Raw genomic sequence first — 16547 nt, 5'->3', positions numbered from 1 at the left:
TACTCACCCATCACCCAGCAGACGAATAAAGAAAACCGACTGACTTTTCATTCCTCTACCCACTGGAAATCTCCTGAGATGATTTTTAAAAATGAGGATTTCCTGGAAGCCACACGGAACCCACTGAATCGTAAAATCTGGGGGCGGAGCTTGGCAATCTGTGTTTCTAAAAATCATGGTGAATCACTATTTTGACAGAGATGGAAAGAGAGGAAACAACACTCTCTCAGAGAGGTCACCAGTGGGACAGGCTGAAAACTTCTGACTCCCAGAGCAGTCATACCTGTTGGACGAACTCAGGTCTGTAAAAGTCTGGAGTCTGGAAACAAAAGGTAGAAGTCCTCATTTGCAGGCAAATTGACATGCCCTTGGAGCTGCCATAAAAAGGGGATCACAATTCTTTTCCCCAAACGGGATAGTGTGAGTCATCCAGAGCGTCCACCCATATCCTCCCGGTGGAAGGCACAATCAGCTTGGCTTTTGTCCCAGTGGTGCCTCAGGCCCCAACGTTGAGCTTCCCTGGAGACGTAGAATCCAGCAAGCAGAACGGAGTGTACTTGGAGCCACAGCCCACGTGATGAAGGCTGAAAGGGGCGAGTGAAAGAACAGGAGAACAAGAAGCAAAGAAAAGATGATGCCGGAAGGATGGAGGCGCTGGGAAGGAGGTACAGGAGGCAGCCTTTGACCTGACCCTGAGGGTCGGACCAGCAAAGACAGGGGAAGGCGGCCTGCGCCCCAGCCCAGATGGCGGCATGCAGGGGGCAATCAGGAGATGACCGTGGAAGGTGAACAGATGGGAGCACGGGGGAGTTGTGAACAGCATAGTAAGGAATCACGCTTTTCTCCTCAAGTCAAGGCTTCGGAGCCAAATTCCTCCAAACACGTTCCTGTTCCACAGAGTGGCTCTTATTCTCATTTTTAAGCTAAATGCCAACACTTGGAAGTGGAGAGTGACAGCGTCTCTGGCATCGGGGGACCAGGCAGCGGCGGGCCCACCCACCGGCACCCTCGGCATCCACAGGCAGCGTGAGGCTGAGACCCCCATCCTGGCCTCTGGGGACCCCGGAAGGCCCTGAGTCTGGGGAGGGGCAGAGTCACGCCAGTGCCTCCAAAGGTCCAGCCGATGGCGATTCACACGAATGACGACGGCGAGAAAGAGGAGGAGGAGGAGTGGTCGACACCGACCAAGCCTTTACACGGGAGCTCGGCCCTGCGCCCTTTACACGCACCGACCCGAATGACGATGGCGCCGACGCGAGGAAGAGGAGGAGGAGGAGTGGTCGACACCGACCAAGCCTTTACACGGGAGCTCGGCCCTGCACCCTTTACACGCACCGACCCGTCTTGCTCTCACCACAACCTACGAGGGGCTGTTAGCCCCATCTTTTCAGATGAAGAAACGGAGGCAGAGAGAGGTGGACTGACTTGCCTGAGGTCACACAGCTTGGCGGCAGAGCCAGGCACTGCTGCGACGGGAGGCGAGTGAGGCTCCCGCAGCCTCTGACTGTGTGAGGCTGTCTGGTTCCAAGCATGAGGATGAGCCTCATGTTTGTCCCTGATCTAGGTACAAACACCGTGTTTCCCCCCAACTCCAACCCCAAGGCTGGTTTTCTCAGGCACCTCATCAGGCAGGGAAGGAGGGCAGAGTCATTCAGGAGCCAGGTCAGGGGGCTTGGCCCAGCTCCCGGCTCCGCCTCCCTGGCTGCTGACTGCAGACCGACCCCGCCGTGGGGACCCACCGACCTCAACAGGAAGAGCGCAGACCCAGAAGGATCTCTCACCACACCTGCCGTGGCGCCACCTGCCCCACAGCTCACCACACCCAACCTCCCAGCCCAGCGGATTTGCAAAAGAGAAAACAGGACAGACACAAACAATCTCCCACCCCGAGTGTTCCCTAGCATCGGGTGACTGTTTGACCGAGAGCTTCCTCCCTCTTCGAGTGCCCGCTGGACGTGCCCAGCCCCCTCCGGCCGCAGCTGGCGTGGGTGGTGATCACAAGCTCAGCCTCCTCCGGGCAGATGCCTCCCACCCCCAGGGAAAAGCACCGAAGGATCCCAGGGAGGCCAGCCACCTCACTCTGCCAGCCCCGGGCCTCGGTGGCCAACTCTGCCAGCTCAAAAGTCACCTTTGCTTCAATTCTTCACCGGCCCAGCCAGAGCTCGCCCCAAACCCCCTCCCACTCAGGCCGGCAGGAACCAGGAACCGTCCCCTATTGGGCAATCATTAATCGGATTCTTGACATTCCTCTGCCCCAGGTCTGCTTGGGAACATGCTCCCCAGAGGAGGAGGAGCAGAGGCCCAGGACTGGCATCTGGACATGCAGCTGACGGGCCAGCTGGTGCTGTCTGCCGCTGCCCTGCTCCTGCTGACCGCAGCCTACAAGCTGTACAAGTCCAGGCCAGCCCAGGCCCTGCCACGGGGGGCGGACGCCAAGGCCGAGGCTGAGGCGGAGGCAGGGGGCTCCGGGCAGCCTGCCGCCCAGGAGGCTGTTCCCGGGGCACCATGGTGGGACCTGAGACGCCGAAGGGGAAGCAAGGGGACCACAGGACCGCCAGGCTGCAGCTGGGAGAGGACGGAGGCCTCCAGAGTCCCGGCCACCGGAGCTTCATCTGCAACCTCAGAAGCTGGAGAGGCTGGGAAAGCTGGGAGGAAACATGCTGGAGAGGAGCACGCTGGGCAGTGCCCGGACTCTGACCTGCCAGCTCCTCGGTGCGGAGACCAGGAAGCCGGAACAGCTGTGGACGGTAAGCCCGAGCTGCCCCATCGCCCCCATCAGTGCAGCGAACCCCCAAGCCCCCCAGCTGGCCTCCCTGCCATGGAGAGCGGCCGTGTGGGTGGTGAGCTCACTCCCAGGCAGGACAGTGGACCCCCCAAGCATCCAGGGAGCGGGGAGCAGGAATCCCCCCATGAAGGTGAGGTGGCCCACCGTGAAGGCCAGTGCGACATGAACAACACCTGGGTCTTTACCCACGCGTCAGGGGTCCACAGGGAGGAGGCAGCGGCCCTCCAGGCTGCCTCAGACCTGGGCCTGGCCCTGCGTCAGCGGGAGGGCGCCTCCGACGCTTCCTACACCTTCTCGTCCATGGCCCGGGTTCGAGTAGAGGAGAATTTCATACCGGAGAAGGTGGAGGGGATCAGGCCCAGGCTGAAGGGCAAGGTGTACGATTACCACGTGGAGTACACCTCTCAGGCCACCTCCAGGAGCAGGCTGGCCCCCGGAACAGCCGCCTCGGCAGGGGCTCCAGCCCCTGAGTCAGTGTCAGGCCCCCTGGGAACAAGGATAGCGTCTGGACGGCCTGCTGGTGACGGAGAAGGCCGACAGGAGACCGCTGCCTCCCCCGGGTCTGACCCCTCCGGCTCCACGCGAGGCTTCAGCCGCAAGGAGAGCCTCCTTCAGATCCTGGAGAACCCGGAGTTTCAGCTACAGCTCGATAGCTTTGGGGACGCTGCTCCATCCTGCCCAGACCAGAGAGCCGCGCCCACCCGCCCCACGTCCCAGGATTCTCCTGAGTCCAGCTCAGCCGGAAGCCGCGGGAAGCCCCACGTGCACTCTGTGGCTGGCACCAGTTTCTTCCACCCCCCGCTCAGCCCTGGATCAGCCCTAGAGGTCCACCTGGATCTGGGCAATTGCTACCAGGCGCTGGCCTTTGCCAAGAGGAAGAAACTGGAGCCCCTGAAGGAGGCCGCCTACAAGGTGATGAGGGACAACTACCTCCAGGTCCTGCGGAGCCCCGACATCTACGGGCGCCTGAGCGGGGCGGAGCGGGAGCTGGTCCTCCAGCGCCGGCTCCGGGGGCGCGAGCACCTCGTGGTGGCCGACGTGTGCCCCCAGGACGGCTCCGGCCGCCTCTGCTGCTACGACGATGAGCGGGACGCCTGGCGCCCGCTGGCCCGCCTGCCGCCCGAGGCTGTGTCCCGGGGCTGTGCCATCTGCAGTCTCTTCAATTACCTCTTCCTGGTGTCCGGCTGCCAGGGCTCCGGGCTCCAGCCCTCCAACCGCGTCTTCTGCTACAACCCGCTGACGGACATCTGGAGCGAGGTGTGCCCCCTGAACCAGGCGCGGCCGCACTGCCGGCTGGTGGCCCTGGACGGACAGCTGTACGCCGTCGGGGGCGAGTGTCTGAACACGGTGGAACGCTACGACCCTCGCCTGGACCGCTGGACCTTTGCGCCGCCGCTGCCCAAGGACACCTTCGCCCTGGCGCACACGGCGGCGGCGAGCGGGGGCGAGCTCTTCGTCACCGGGGGCTCGCTGCGCTACCTGCTGCTGCGCTTCTCTGTCCGGGAGCAGCGCTGGCGCGCCGCGCCCACCGGGGGCGGCAGGGACCGCACGGCCGAGATGGTGGCGGTCAGAGGCTTCCTCTATCGCTTCGACCTCAACCGCAGCCTGGGCATCAGCGTGTACCGCTGCAGCGCCAGCGCCCGCCTCTGGTACGAGTGCGCCACGTACCGGACGCCGTACCCCGAGGCCTTCCAGTGCGCCGTGGTGGACGAGCTCGTCTACTGCGTGGGGCGCCGGCGCACGCTGCGCTTCCTGGCCGACAGCATCTCGCCCAGGTTTGTGCCCGAAATGCGGCAGGCCTTCCCCTCCCCGCAGGGCACCCTCCTGCCCACCGTCCTGACCTTGCCCGGTCCTGATGTGCCCCAGACCAGGGTCTAGTAGCCCGTCTGCTGGGCTCCTTCTGCAAGACTAGACGGAAAAACACCCCCTACCCATCGCGGCATGGGCCATTTCTGGGAGATCGGGGCGCAGGGGAATCTGGCCGGCAAGAGGTGAATTTCAGTCCCATCTCCTCCACAGTCTGGGCTTCTTAGCTGCGTCTTTGCCCTCTTTGGGCAGCCACCCTAGTGTGAAAATGAAACAGAGGACTGATGTTCTGAGGCCCAGGGTGCCCATGTCTGCAGGGTTGACCACCACCTTGCTTGAGGTCTGAATTTGGTGGGGAGGGGGGTACCAGGATCCTAGCAAAGTTCAGGAGCACAGCCTTATCACAGGCACGGTTCCAGAGGTTTTTTGACTCCCAGTGACCCCTCAAGCTGACCCTGCTGGATCTGGGCCAGCCCTCTCTAAGCCACCAGGGCCTCTTCCTAACCATTGGCCACTGAGCCCCAACCTCCAGAAGCCCCTGGAACACACACAGGTGGAGAAAATTGAGGGGGGCTGTTCAGCAGGACTAGGACAAGCCCGGGGAGCCCCAAGGGGCCTAGCCAGAGGGAGCGATGGCTGGAGGAGCAGCAGAGCGCCAGTTGAAGCCGCCCACGGGAACTCTTGCATGCAGAGTGAATTGACCGAAGCCCACTTTGCTTTTCCTCATTACATGGAATTCCAGTATACTGGAAAGAGGAGAAGCCTCCACGTTTAGCATCCATTTATAAAGGGACATCTGCTTGCAGGGTCTACTGAGAATACAGTTGATGGCAAGGAAAAAATAAATGTGATCCAAGGGCCACCCTCCTGCTGGGCCCATTGTTATTTGACCACCACACTCTCTCCCCAGATCTCAGAACCCTTCACAGTACAGCCACTGATGCGACTCAGCCCTCACCTTGGGAGCTGGGGGCAGCCCTTCCAGGGGGTGAGAGGTGATAGCATCCTTTGCCTTCCCTGAGCCTGTGGTCGCCTGGTCTGCCTCATCAGACAGGAGCAGGCCAGGGAGGGGCAGGCCCACGGTGGAGCTGAGGGACCAGCAAGTTCTCCTGCTGCACCGAGAGACTGGGTCCTCCTTTCACAGCAGGTTTGGCAAATTCTCAAAGGGAGGAAAGCTTCCACCCTTGGGAAGTTACCTCTTCTTCCCAGAAGGAAGGGAGAGAGACTAGTCCAATCTATTACCATGGCGCTGATCCATCTCCAAGGGAGATGCATATACCGACAGGAAAGCAGTCATGCTCTTGGTACCAGCCGGAAGCCAGGAGACCCGGGACTACTTCTGAAGTGAGCGGCGGCATCAGGAAAGAGGAAGAGAAGGCAGGTGCGCCTCGGTGGGCCTGACAGGTGGGGAGGTGGGAGTGCTCAGACTTTGGCATCCCTGTCTTGAAAACGGGAAGGACAATCTGTGTCCTGCTCTGCCTGGGGGATAAAGGTGAGCACCTGGCAGGAGCTTGTGTCCCTGCAGCTGCTGGGACTGAGCTGGGGGTCTTTTTGGAAGAGGAGGGATTGGAACAAAGAACCAGAGGAGGTTGGTGTAGAGATGAAACCTTTCCTTGGACCTCAGAAGCCCACCTTTCCTATTCTAGGGCTTGGGAGGTGAGGCAGCTTAGTTTATTTCTAGGCTGGAAGCTGGGGGAGGAAAGATAGCTGAGACTATGGCTGGAGTCTGGGAGAGTGACTGCCTCTCCAAACCCACTCGACCACCAAGGCCATGCTCAAGTTCATAGTCAGCATGTGTTCATGGACCTCCCAGGGACCCGGAGGGGAGGGGAGACGTGATGCCCGGCAGGGGAAAGGGTGGAGAGCCCCATCTGGGAGCCGGAACAGGTAGAACCAGATCCAGGCCAGAGGCAGGCCTCCGATAAGGAGCCAGGCAGAGGACAAGACCTCAGCTGAGCTGGGTAGGGCATGGGGGAAGGCTCCAAGCCAAGGGTGAGAGCTAGGGCTCGCTCTGGGAAAACCTTCAGAAGCCCGTCACATACATACCGCAGGGACTAGGGAAACGGATCAAGGGGTTGAGCAGCAAAGCTGGCTCCAGACCAGTGGTGGTGGCCGTGTTCTTCGTGACCAAGGGAGAGCTGAGACTCGGGCCGAGGCTGAGACAGAGTGGTGCCGCGCGTCTCGTCTGCCTCCCGCGCTCCCACGGCAGACATCCCTGACCGATCGCCGTGTCCTTTCTTGTTGAGCTCTTTCCATGGCCTCAGAGCTATTTCAGCACGGGGCCCAGGAAGTCATTACCAGCAGATCAGGGCTAGTGCGTTCCTGGCCTGGGTCTCCAGAGCTGGATTTAGGGATGAAAGCTGTCAGGGCAAGGTAGTCCGGGGGCCTGCAAAGACCACCTGGGGCTGTGACAGTTAGGGTTCATTTTGTTGTTGCTCAGTCGTGTCTGACTCTTTGCGACCCCATGGACTGTAGCCCGCCAGGCTCCTCTGCCCATGGGATTTCCTAGGCAAGAATTCTGGAGTGGGTTGCCATTTCCTTCTCCAGAGGATCTTCTCCACCCAGGATCAGACCCATGTCTCCTGCATTGGCAGGCAGATTCTTTAGCACTGAGCCACCGGGGAAGCCCCAGGATTCATTTACAGAATGTTTAAACCAGGCGCTACTCCGGGTGTTAGAGACACAGCACATCCCTGTCCTCGTGGAGCTCGCACTCTGGCTATGGAGAACAGGCAGTTAAAAAAAAAAAAAGCAAGTACATAAAGAAACAAACAGCAGCCATGCTGCACACAGTCGGCAGAGGAGAGAAGGAGGGGCAGTGGGGTGGTGCGAGCAGGCTCCCTGACCAGTCGAGGCTGTGCAGAGCCCTGAGGGGGCATCCTGCAGAGACCAGGGCTCCGGGCCAGGAGGGCTGGCCTACCTCCTGAAGGGCTTTGCCATGCCAGTGGGGGCGGAGAGCAGGACTGTCTCCCAGGCGCTCCATCTTGGTGCGTGAGGAGGGCAGGAGCTCAGCTCTTCTGCTTCCACCTTTACCTATAAAGGAGAGAGTCCCGTTACACTGACATTCTTGAGAGAGGGGCCTTGGCTGGAGGTAAGCTACATTCCCCAGAGAGAAGCAGAGTTTACACATTTAGGTACTGAAGTCGCTCAGTCGTGTTCGTCTCTTTGCGACCCCATGGACTGTAGCCCACCAGGCCCCTCCGTCCATGGAATTTTCCAGGCAAGAGCACTGGAGTGGGTCGTCATTTCCTCCTCCAGGGGATCTTCCCAACCCAGGGCTCAAACCCAGGTCTCCCACATTGCAGGCAGACACTACCGTCTGAGCCACCGGGGAAGTATACGCATTTAGGAGAGAGGGTCAGAATAACACACGATGCCCCATCTGAATACGTCAGCCAGCCCGTGTGGCTCCGTGCTGGCAGAGTCCAGGATCTCCACTGGCCTCTTCAGTAGCCGTGTCCGCTGTCCTCTCGCCCTCGGCCTCAGAGTGGCCTGTGTGTCGCTTGGCTTTCTCCATGGCTCATCTGTCCTTCTTTCCTAATGTGAGTTCTTTCTTCTTTAGGAAAACAAAAACCTTAAGTTCGAGTTGTTTTGCACATTAGGCCAACCATGCCATTATAGAAAAAAACTGGAAAATAGAGAAAGGTATTAAAAAAACTCCCCAATTTTCCACCCAAAGACAAACCCCCGCTGTGGTGTGGGTCCCTCTGGTCTGTTTTCCTGTGTGTGATTTTTCTTTGGCTTGATTTTTGCCTCGGTGTGATTATGCTGAATATACAATTCAGTTGCTTCCCTTTTTTTTTAACTTAGCGTTATAGAATAAGCATTTTCCCGTGTTATTACAAACCCTCGGTAAACATCATTTCAATAGTTGCACAATATTCCATCCAGTGGACCTGCCATGGTTTATTTAAACATTCCCCCTCCGTCAGGCCTGTAGATATTTTTTTTTCCCTGTGGGTTTCTTTTTCCGTCATAAATAAAGCACCCTTTGTTTTCGCGTTCCTCTCTGTCTGAGGCCTCCATCAATATTTACAAGAGAAGCAGTTCTGTCTGGAAGAACCAGGTTGCTGAAACAACCATAGCACCGCAGCAGTTGCCTGCCTGGGGCCTGGGCCCCGCTCTTACTGCAGGGCTCAGAGCTGCCCTTGAGAATGGCCAGTGGGAAGGGCGAAGCCGGAGGCCCTGCTGCCCTGGGGATTCCTGGAGCTAGAATGTAAGACAAGGGTTCCCGCCCTGCACGCCAGGCACTGAGCGCTCGCTTTTTACGCCTCCCCTCACAAGCCCATTTTACAAGTGAGAAGAGTGAGGCTCAGTGAACACAAGGACACTTGCTAAAGACCTTCAGTCTCCTGAAAAGCTTCCTTGACCCTGGCCTGCCCACTCAGCACGCCGTTCTTTCCCTTCCTCTACCGTGAGGCACAGAGCCAAGGATGTGGCATCCGCTGTCTCCTGCCCCTCATCCCTGTCCATCCCCCACCGGCCGATGATGCTCTATCCTTGAAACTGGAACTCAAAAGAAACTGTCCTAAGCTCCCCAATCCTCCACACCTGCATCTATCAAATGGGTTTGCTACTGCCAGCCTCGAGCAGAGCTGTAAGGACTGGTCCCGGAGCTGCTCCACGGTCCGTCCCAGAAGCAGCATCGTCTTCTGCAGGGAGGCTGCCCTAACCCAGCTCAGGGGAGGGATCCCTCATACTCCCACTGCCCTTTCGTAGTGGCCTGGTCCCGTGGAAGGAGGTCATCTGACTTTTAAGCTCCAGGTGCCCCATCTTGTTTAACAAAGTCTAGGGACTGGGGGAGGAGGCTTGAGCTATGCATAGACCATCCAGGCTTTGAGATGAACCTCTGCAGTCCTTCAACAGGATGAGAGACTGGCTGACCTGAGTTTCTCAGACTCAAAGCGTTAGGCATTTCCCCAGGGCATCCGACAGCAGTGAAGAGCTTCAGAGGCTGCTCAGAGCCCCTGGAAACCTTGAGAAGGTGCACAATGGTACAGATGGGAGGGTAGGAGCCCCTAAGAGTACCTGGGAGACCCACGTGCTGTCTGGCCTGCAGATAATCAAAGCCACAGCCAGGCGCCCAGCACGCCCCATCTTTGTCATCCTTACCTGGAAGGCACTTGGGGCCCCAGGGTTATCCTCGGAGTCCCCTGAGGCTGTGGCTCCAGCTAGAAGGAGCCCCCCAGGCAGACAGGAGGCTGCAGTGGAGGAGGAGTGGACAAAGGGGGCTGAAACGCAAAAGGAGGCGGTGCCCCCAGGGGTAGGAGATGAGGCGACAGGCAGCTGGGGAACCAGAAGAGAGGACCGCCGCAGGGCGAGTCTCTACAAACAGCTCCCAGGCAGACTCAGGTTTTTGACAAGTGGGATGTGGGTCAAAATAAAACAAAAATGAAAAAGTGATGGAGTCTTGGTCGCCTTTTTCTGTGTGTGCAGGGAGGCAGTGGAGACACGGATCTTGTCCCAACAATGATGACAACCATATTCCCCCGCTCTGGGCTCTGTGCAAACCCTTAACCGTCATTCCCTCATCAAATCCTTCCTGGAACACCTCTGCCAGGAAGTGATTATCCTCATAATACAGGGGAGGAAACGGAGGCAGGACGTTTCACAACATTGAAAGTTATTATTTGAGACCTATTCTAAAATCTGCCTTTGTTATTAAAAAACTGGAGGAGAGAAATCAATCACTGAAAATACATTTATTGAGTACTAATGGCGTTAGGGGTAAAGAACCCACCCGCCAACGCAGGGGACACAAGAGATGTGGATTCAATACCTAGTTTGCGAAGATCCCCTTGAGGAGGGCATGGCAACCAACTCCAGAATTCTTGCCTGGAGAATCCCATGGACAGAGGAGCCCGGTGGGCTATGTCATAGGGTCACACAGAGTTGGACACGACTGAAGTGACTTCACATGCACACATGTAGGCTGTGCTTATATGATTTCATTTTATTCTCAAAACCACCCAGTAGATGGCAAAATGAGCCAAATTCTCCCCTTCCCATCAATTTCTCCACCCTTGATCTGGCCATGAGACTTCCTTTTTTTTTTTTTTAAATATGTATGTATTCTTCTACACTTACTTTTTTCCATTTAATATAATGTTCTCCTATGTTTTAGCTGCACCATTCAGCTTCTGGGATTTTAATTCCCTGACTAGCGGTTGAACCTGGGCCACCACAATGAAAACGCTGAGTCTTAACCACTGGACTGCCAGGGAGTCCCCAATACTTGCTTTTAATAGCTTGGACGCTGGGTTTACCCTCTTGCTCTTAAAAACCCTGAGATTTCCACCATGGGCACAAGCCTGGGCTAGCCTCCTGGACACGTGGGAGACACGTGGTCTGCTTATCAGTTCCCCCAGTCCACAGTCAGCCAAACACAAGAGCCACTGACCACAGACACCCCAGCGAGCAAGCCCAGCCAAGACCAGCAGACCACCTGGCTGAACCCAGCCCAGAGTGATGTGAATGAAAAGTATTGCCGGCCATGTCAGTAAACAAAGAGCGTTGCCACCCTCAAGCCATCGTTGTAGCTCTCGGGACAGCGAGCCCTGAGGGAGCACTGGGTGGAGGCAGGATGCTCCCTCATCCAGCAGCCAGCCCCTGAAGCCACCCACAGAGGTGCGCATGGAGGAGATCCAGGGCAGGACACAGCGCGTAGTGGCCCCAGACAGTGGAGGCACATGTCAAAGGACTGACAGTGAGCCCGACCCTAAAGCACCAAATGCCGTAACTTGAGATAGCTAATGTTCCTTAATTAACAGTAATCTTTTGGTGTTGTGACTACCTGGTTTTTGTGGCAAAACCTCCTATACTTCCTGAACTCCCTCCCTTACCTCTTGGGAGCAGTCCCTCAGAGTTATCTGAGATGCTGTGTCCTGGGCTTAAGTCCTCAGTTTGTCCATTACATAAAACATAACAGGCTTCTCAGGTGGCTCAGTGGTAAAGAAGCCACCTGCCAATGCAAGAGATGTAGGAGATGCAGGTTCAATCCCTGGGTTGGAAAGATCCCCTGGAGTGGGAAATGGCAACCCACTCTAGTTTTCTTGCCTGGAAAATTCCATGGACAGAGGAGTCTAGCAGAATGCAGCCCTTGGGGTGGGAAGAATCAGACACAGCTGAGAACAGCACAGCTTAGCCTCAACTTTCAGGGTCTTTGTTTTTCTTTTAGACAACAGGGCCAATTTACTGATGCATGAACAAAACATCAGGCTGCGGGTTTAAACCACTACATACTGGAGTGGTTGGAACTCAGCAATACGCAAGCGATACAGCACTGCTGTGAGACACACACTTATCACTATTTTATAGCAAAGGAACCTAAAGTTCAAGAAAATGACCTGACTTTCCCATGTAGACCTTAAAAAAATGTGCAATGTGAGAGTTGCCAGTTAAGCTTTATCGGGGACAAAATGAGAACCTGAGCGCGGGAGACAGCATTTCAGATAGCTCTGAGAAACCGCTCCAAGGAGGTGGGCAGAGGAGCTACAATATATGTAGGAGTTTTGCCACAAAGGCAGGTAGTTGGGAACAACAAAAGATTGTTGTTAAAGAAGCCAGGTATCTCAAGTTAAAATTAGCACTTTGCCAACAAAGGTCCCTCTAGTCAAAGCTATGGCTTTTCCTGTAGTCATGTATGGATGTGAGACTTACTTGGACTACAAAGAAAGCTGAGCGACGAGGAATTGATGCTTTTGAACTGTGGTGTTGGAGAAGACTCTTGAGAGTCCCTTGGACTGCAAGGAGATCCAACCAGTCAATCCTAAAGGAAATCAGTCCTGAATATTCATTGGAAGGACTGATGCTGAAGCTGAAACTCCAATACTTTGGCCACTTTAAGGGAAAACCTGACTCATTGGAAAAGACCCTGATGCTGGGAAAGATCGAAGGTGGGGGGAGAAGGGGACAACAGAGGATGAGATGGTTGGATGGCATGGGTTTGAGTAGGCTCTGGGAATTGGTGATGGACAGGGAGGCCTGGCATGCTGCAGTCCATGGGGTTGCAAAGGGTTGGACATGACTGAACAACTGAACTGAACTATGTATGAGATGATGCAAGATTCTGGCTCACTGAAATCATTCCTTTGATACACACCTCAGCTATCTGCAGCCAGTATCCTGTGTTTTCACATCCTGAGTGTCCTCAGGGCTCACCGTGGAGAGTGGCTGCAGTCTGGTGGCTGCTGGATGGCAGGTATCCTTTCCTTCCTGAGCTTCCCCAGGGCTCACCAGCTCAACATCCATGGTGGCTGCGATTGCTGGTTACATCCTGGTTTACTTACATGGCAGGAAGCATTCCATCTCTCAGCCTGAGCGTGTGGTCTCAGCATCCCTGGCCAGGTTGTTCCCCACGGGTCAATCAGGGCACCTCACGCCACACGCTTGACCCTCCAGCGCTTCAGCCTCGGTCTGCCCCCAGGGAGCTCCCCACGGGTCAATCAGGGCACCTCACGCCACACGCTTGACCCTCCAGTGCTTCAGCCTCGGTCTGACCCCAGGGAGCTCCCCACGGGAGCGAGAATGTCTCATCTGCCTCCATCCTTGGCACCAGCCTGAAGCAGCCCCACCACTTGGCTCACAGGAAGCTGAGCTGCATCCTGGTTTGAAATGCATCGTCAAGTCCTGTGGCTGGCTGTGCAGCACTGCCCAGATGGGCTCATTCGCTGTCTCCAAGAAGCACTGTGTCATACCTTCTGCCCTTTCCTGAAACACCCTTCCTGTTGGCATGCAGTATCAGGGCAGAGGGGCTTCTCAGCTCCTACAGTCCGGAGCACAGAGGTTCTGCCGCAAGTGTCAGCTCCTGTCCTCTGCCCACAAGAAGGGCAAGCCGCACCGCCAGGGGAGGTACCACTCCCCCCAACCCTGGAGGGCCTGACTGGCAGGAGGTGGTATATAAACACCCCAGCTCCCTCAGCCCCAGGTGGGAACTCAGGCTCGGTCTGTACACTGGCTCCTAGACAACAGCCCTTAACAAAGTCACTCCTGTCCAGTGTATTGACATTGCAGCCTGCTCCTCCTACCTCCCAGGGACTGTAGCGGAGGCACACTCTCCTTCCCCCTACCCACTCCCTCTTACCTTCTTTAGGCCTTCACAGCCCTGGCACCAACCGCCACCCCTGTTTCAAACAAGCTCTGGCATCTCTCATCTAAAAAGAAAAGCCACTTTTACATGACTCACTGGATGGTGCAATAAATTAAAAGCACGAATACGCTCTAGAAGGTTAAAAACACTACACAAATATAATGTGTCCTGATTTGTAATGAGTGTCAAAGTGATGTGGCAGCTCTGCGCTCCTGAAAACAGTTTATGTTCTGAAGCTTTGTGATTGTTTCTCCTGCAATCATGTTTATACTATCACACTTAGCAATCTTGACTTTGTAGAAAATAGGAGGGTTAGCTTTCACTTGCCCTCAATTTGAATCATAACAAATTCTGAGTGAACTCTTTAAAAAAAGAAAAATGCCTGCTCTTACAGAACACTTTCTGTCTTATCTGAAGGAGCAAAAATGTTGGATTTTGTACATAGAACCCTTTAAACCCCTGCCTGGTATCTTTCAGCCCCCTGATGTCACTTTCCAAGCCTGGTCTGTCTCCCCTGGACTACACAGTGGGGTAGGTTTGTGAGGAATGATGGCAAATTAGGGCAATACCAACCTCAAGGAAACCAGGAACATCATATCTTTAAGCTGTCTTTAAAAAAGCATTTTAACTGGGGTAAAATATACATGGAACCACTTGAAAATGTACGATTCAATGGCTTCAAGTACTTTCTGGGTGTCGTGTGTCTATGTTTTATCTGGTTACAAAAGGTATACAAACATTTATTGTGCTGACAAACAGGTACGGACGTCCCTGTGGTCCAGGAGTTAAGAATCCACCTGCCAATGCCAGGGCCACGGGTTTGACCCCTGGTCCGGGAAGTTTCCACGTGCCGCGGAGCGTCTAAGCCCGTGAGCCACGCTCCAGAGCCTAGAAACCTGTGCACCCTAAGTAGAGCATAGCCCCTGCTCGTCGCAACCAGAGAAAGCCCACGCATAGCAACGAAGGCCCAGTGCAGCCAAAAATAAATCAGTATACACTCTTTTCAGTTCTTCAAAAGCAAACAAAAAAAGTTATTGCAGAATATACGAATGGGAAAATACAGAGAAGCCCAAAGAAGGCAGTAGAGGTCAGCCCCACTCCAAAATAATCCATCACTGTTTCTGACATCTTTATTTCTAGGCTCTTATTAAAATAATTAAAAGCAGCATCTTACTCTGTATTTACTGTATAATTGACCTTTTCTGCTATCAGAATATCGTGACTGCTTTCAAGCTTGAAGGGTGTGTCACTGGATTTCTTTTCATTGTGGTAAAATATAGATAATCTAAAACTCACCGATTTGGCCGTTTTTTTCAAGTGTGCAGTTCAGAGGCAGTAAGTGTGCTTCCGTGGTCGTGCACCCATCCCCATCAGCCACCCCCTGAACTTCTTCATTCCAAACCGGAACTCCGTGCTCGTTAAACCCTAAGGCCCATTCCTCGCTCCCCACCCCCGCCCCTGGTAAGTGAAAGGTGCCTTTGACTTTGGAAAACGTCCCTTACAAGAATAAGGAAGTTCTCTGCTCCATCAGCACAGATGATTAGAAATGTGCCTTAAGCACAAAAACACACTGGGCTTCATTCATTCTGGAAAGTTCCACAAACTACGCAGAGCCCAGCTCAGTGGGATACTCTGGGGCAAAATAATCAATAGCTTATTTATCAAAGATGGCACGGCCCGTTCCTCATTTCCATGGCAAAAGACAAACGGAAAAGTGATCTCTCTGTTCCCTGTGAACTTGCTCCATCCTCACACTACACTCGTTGCTTTGAGTGCTTTAACAGAACTGTAGTTGGGAGAAGGTCAAGGAATAAAACATATTAATTATTGTATTACGTTGTGGGTCCTAATTATGCAATTATGTGCCCTTAAGATGGATGCTTATTCCCACTGCTGAGCATACACACCAAGGAAACCAGAATTGAAAGAGACACGTGTACCCCAAAGTTCATCGCAGCATTGCTTACAATAGCCTGGACATGGAAGCGACCTAGATGCCCATCGGCAGATGAATGGATAAGAAAGCTGTGGTACATGTACACAATGGAGTATTACTCAGCCATTAAAAAGAATGCATTTGAATCGTTCTAATGAGGTGGATTGGAGAAGGCAATGGCACCCCACTCCAGTACTCTTGCCTGGAAATCCCATGGATGGAGGAGCCTGGTGGGCTGTAGTTCTGGGTCCGCTAAGAGTCAGACATGACTAAGCGACTTCCCTTTCACTTTTCACTTTCATGCATTGGAGAAGGAAATGGCAACCACTCCAGTATCTTGTCTGGAGAGTCCCAGGGACTGGGGAGCCTGGTGGGCTTCCGTCTATGGGGTCGCACAGAGTCGGACACGACTGAAGCGACTTAGCAGCAGCAGCAGCAGCAGCAATGAGGTGGATGAAACTGGAACCTATTATACAGAGTAAAGTAACTCAGAAAGAAAAACACCAATATAGTATATTAACACATATATACAGAATTTACAAAGATGGTAACAATGACTATATGAGAGACAGCAAAAGAGACAGAGATGTAAAGAACAGACTTTTGGACTCTGTGGGAGAAGGCGATGGGATGATCTGAGAGAATAGCATTGAAACATGGATATTACCATATGTGAAACAGATCGCCAGTCCAGGTTCAATGCATGAGACAGGGTGCTCAGGGCTGGTGCACTGGGACGACCCTGAGGGATGGGATGGGGAGGGAGGTGGGAGGGGGGTTCAGGATGGGGGACACACGTACACCCATCGCTGACTCATGTCAGTGTATGGCAACAGCCACTACAAGATTGTAAAATAATTAGCCTCCAATTAAAATAAATAAAGTAAAAACAAACAAACAAACATGGATGCTTATTAAATGTCCATCCCTGC

General features: G+C 54.5%; 1 protein-coding gene across 1 annotated transcript; it reads left to right on the top strand.

Annotated features, from left to right (window-relative positions):
* The first annotated feature begins 270 nt into the window (after positions 1-270).
* KLHDC7A (kelch domain containing 7A) lies at positions 271-14974 on the top strand. Its single transcript, XM_019982597.2, has one exon. It carries the CDS (start codon positions 2273-2275, stop codon positions 4661-4663), a length of 2391 nt encoding a protein of 796 aa, XP_019838156.2. The 5' UTR covers positions 271-2272; the 3' UTR covers positions 4664-14974.
* The last annotated feature ends 1573 nt before the right edge of the window (positions 14975-16547 follow it).

Source organism: Bos indicus, chromosome 2, assembly GCF_029378745.1.
Source record: "Bos indicus isolate NIAB-ARS_2022 breed Sahiwal x Tharparkar chromosome 2, NIAB-ARS_B.indTharparkar_mat_pri_1.0, whole genome shotgun sequence".
Classification (NCBI taxonomy): domain Eukaryota; kingdom Metazoa; phylum Chordata; class Mammalia; order Artiodactyla; family Bovidae; genus Bos; species Bos indicus.
Note: the sequence above shows the minus strand (reverse complement) of the source record. Positions and strands in the feature narration are given on the sequence as shown.

Coding starts and splice junctions, on each gene's coding strand:
- KLHDC7A (XM_019982597.2), top strand. CDS start 2,273: ATGCTCCCCAGAGGAGGAGGAGCAGAGGCCCAGGACTGGCATCTGGAC.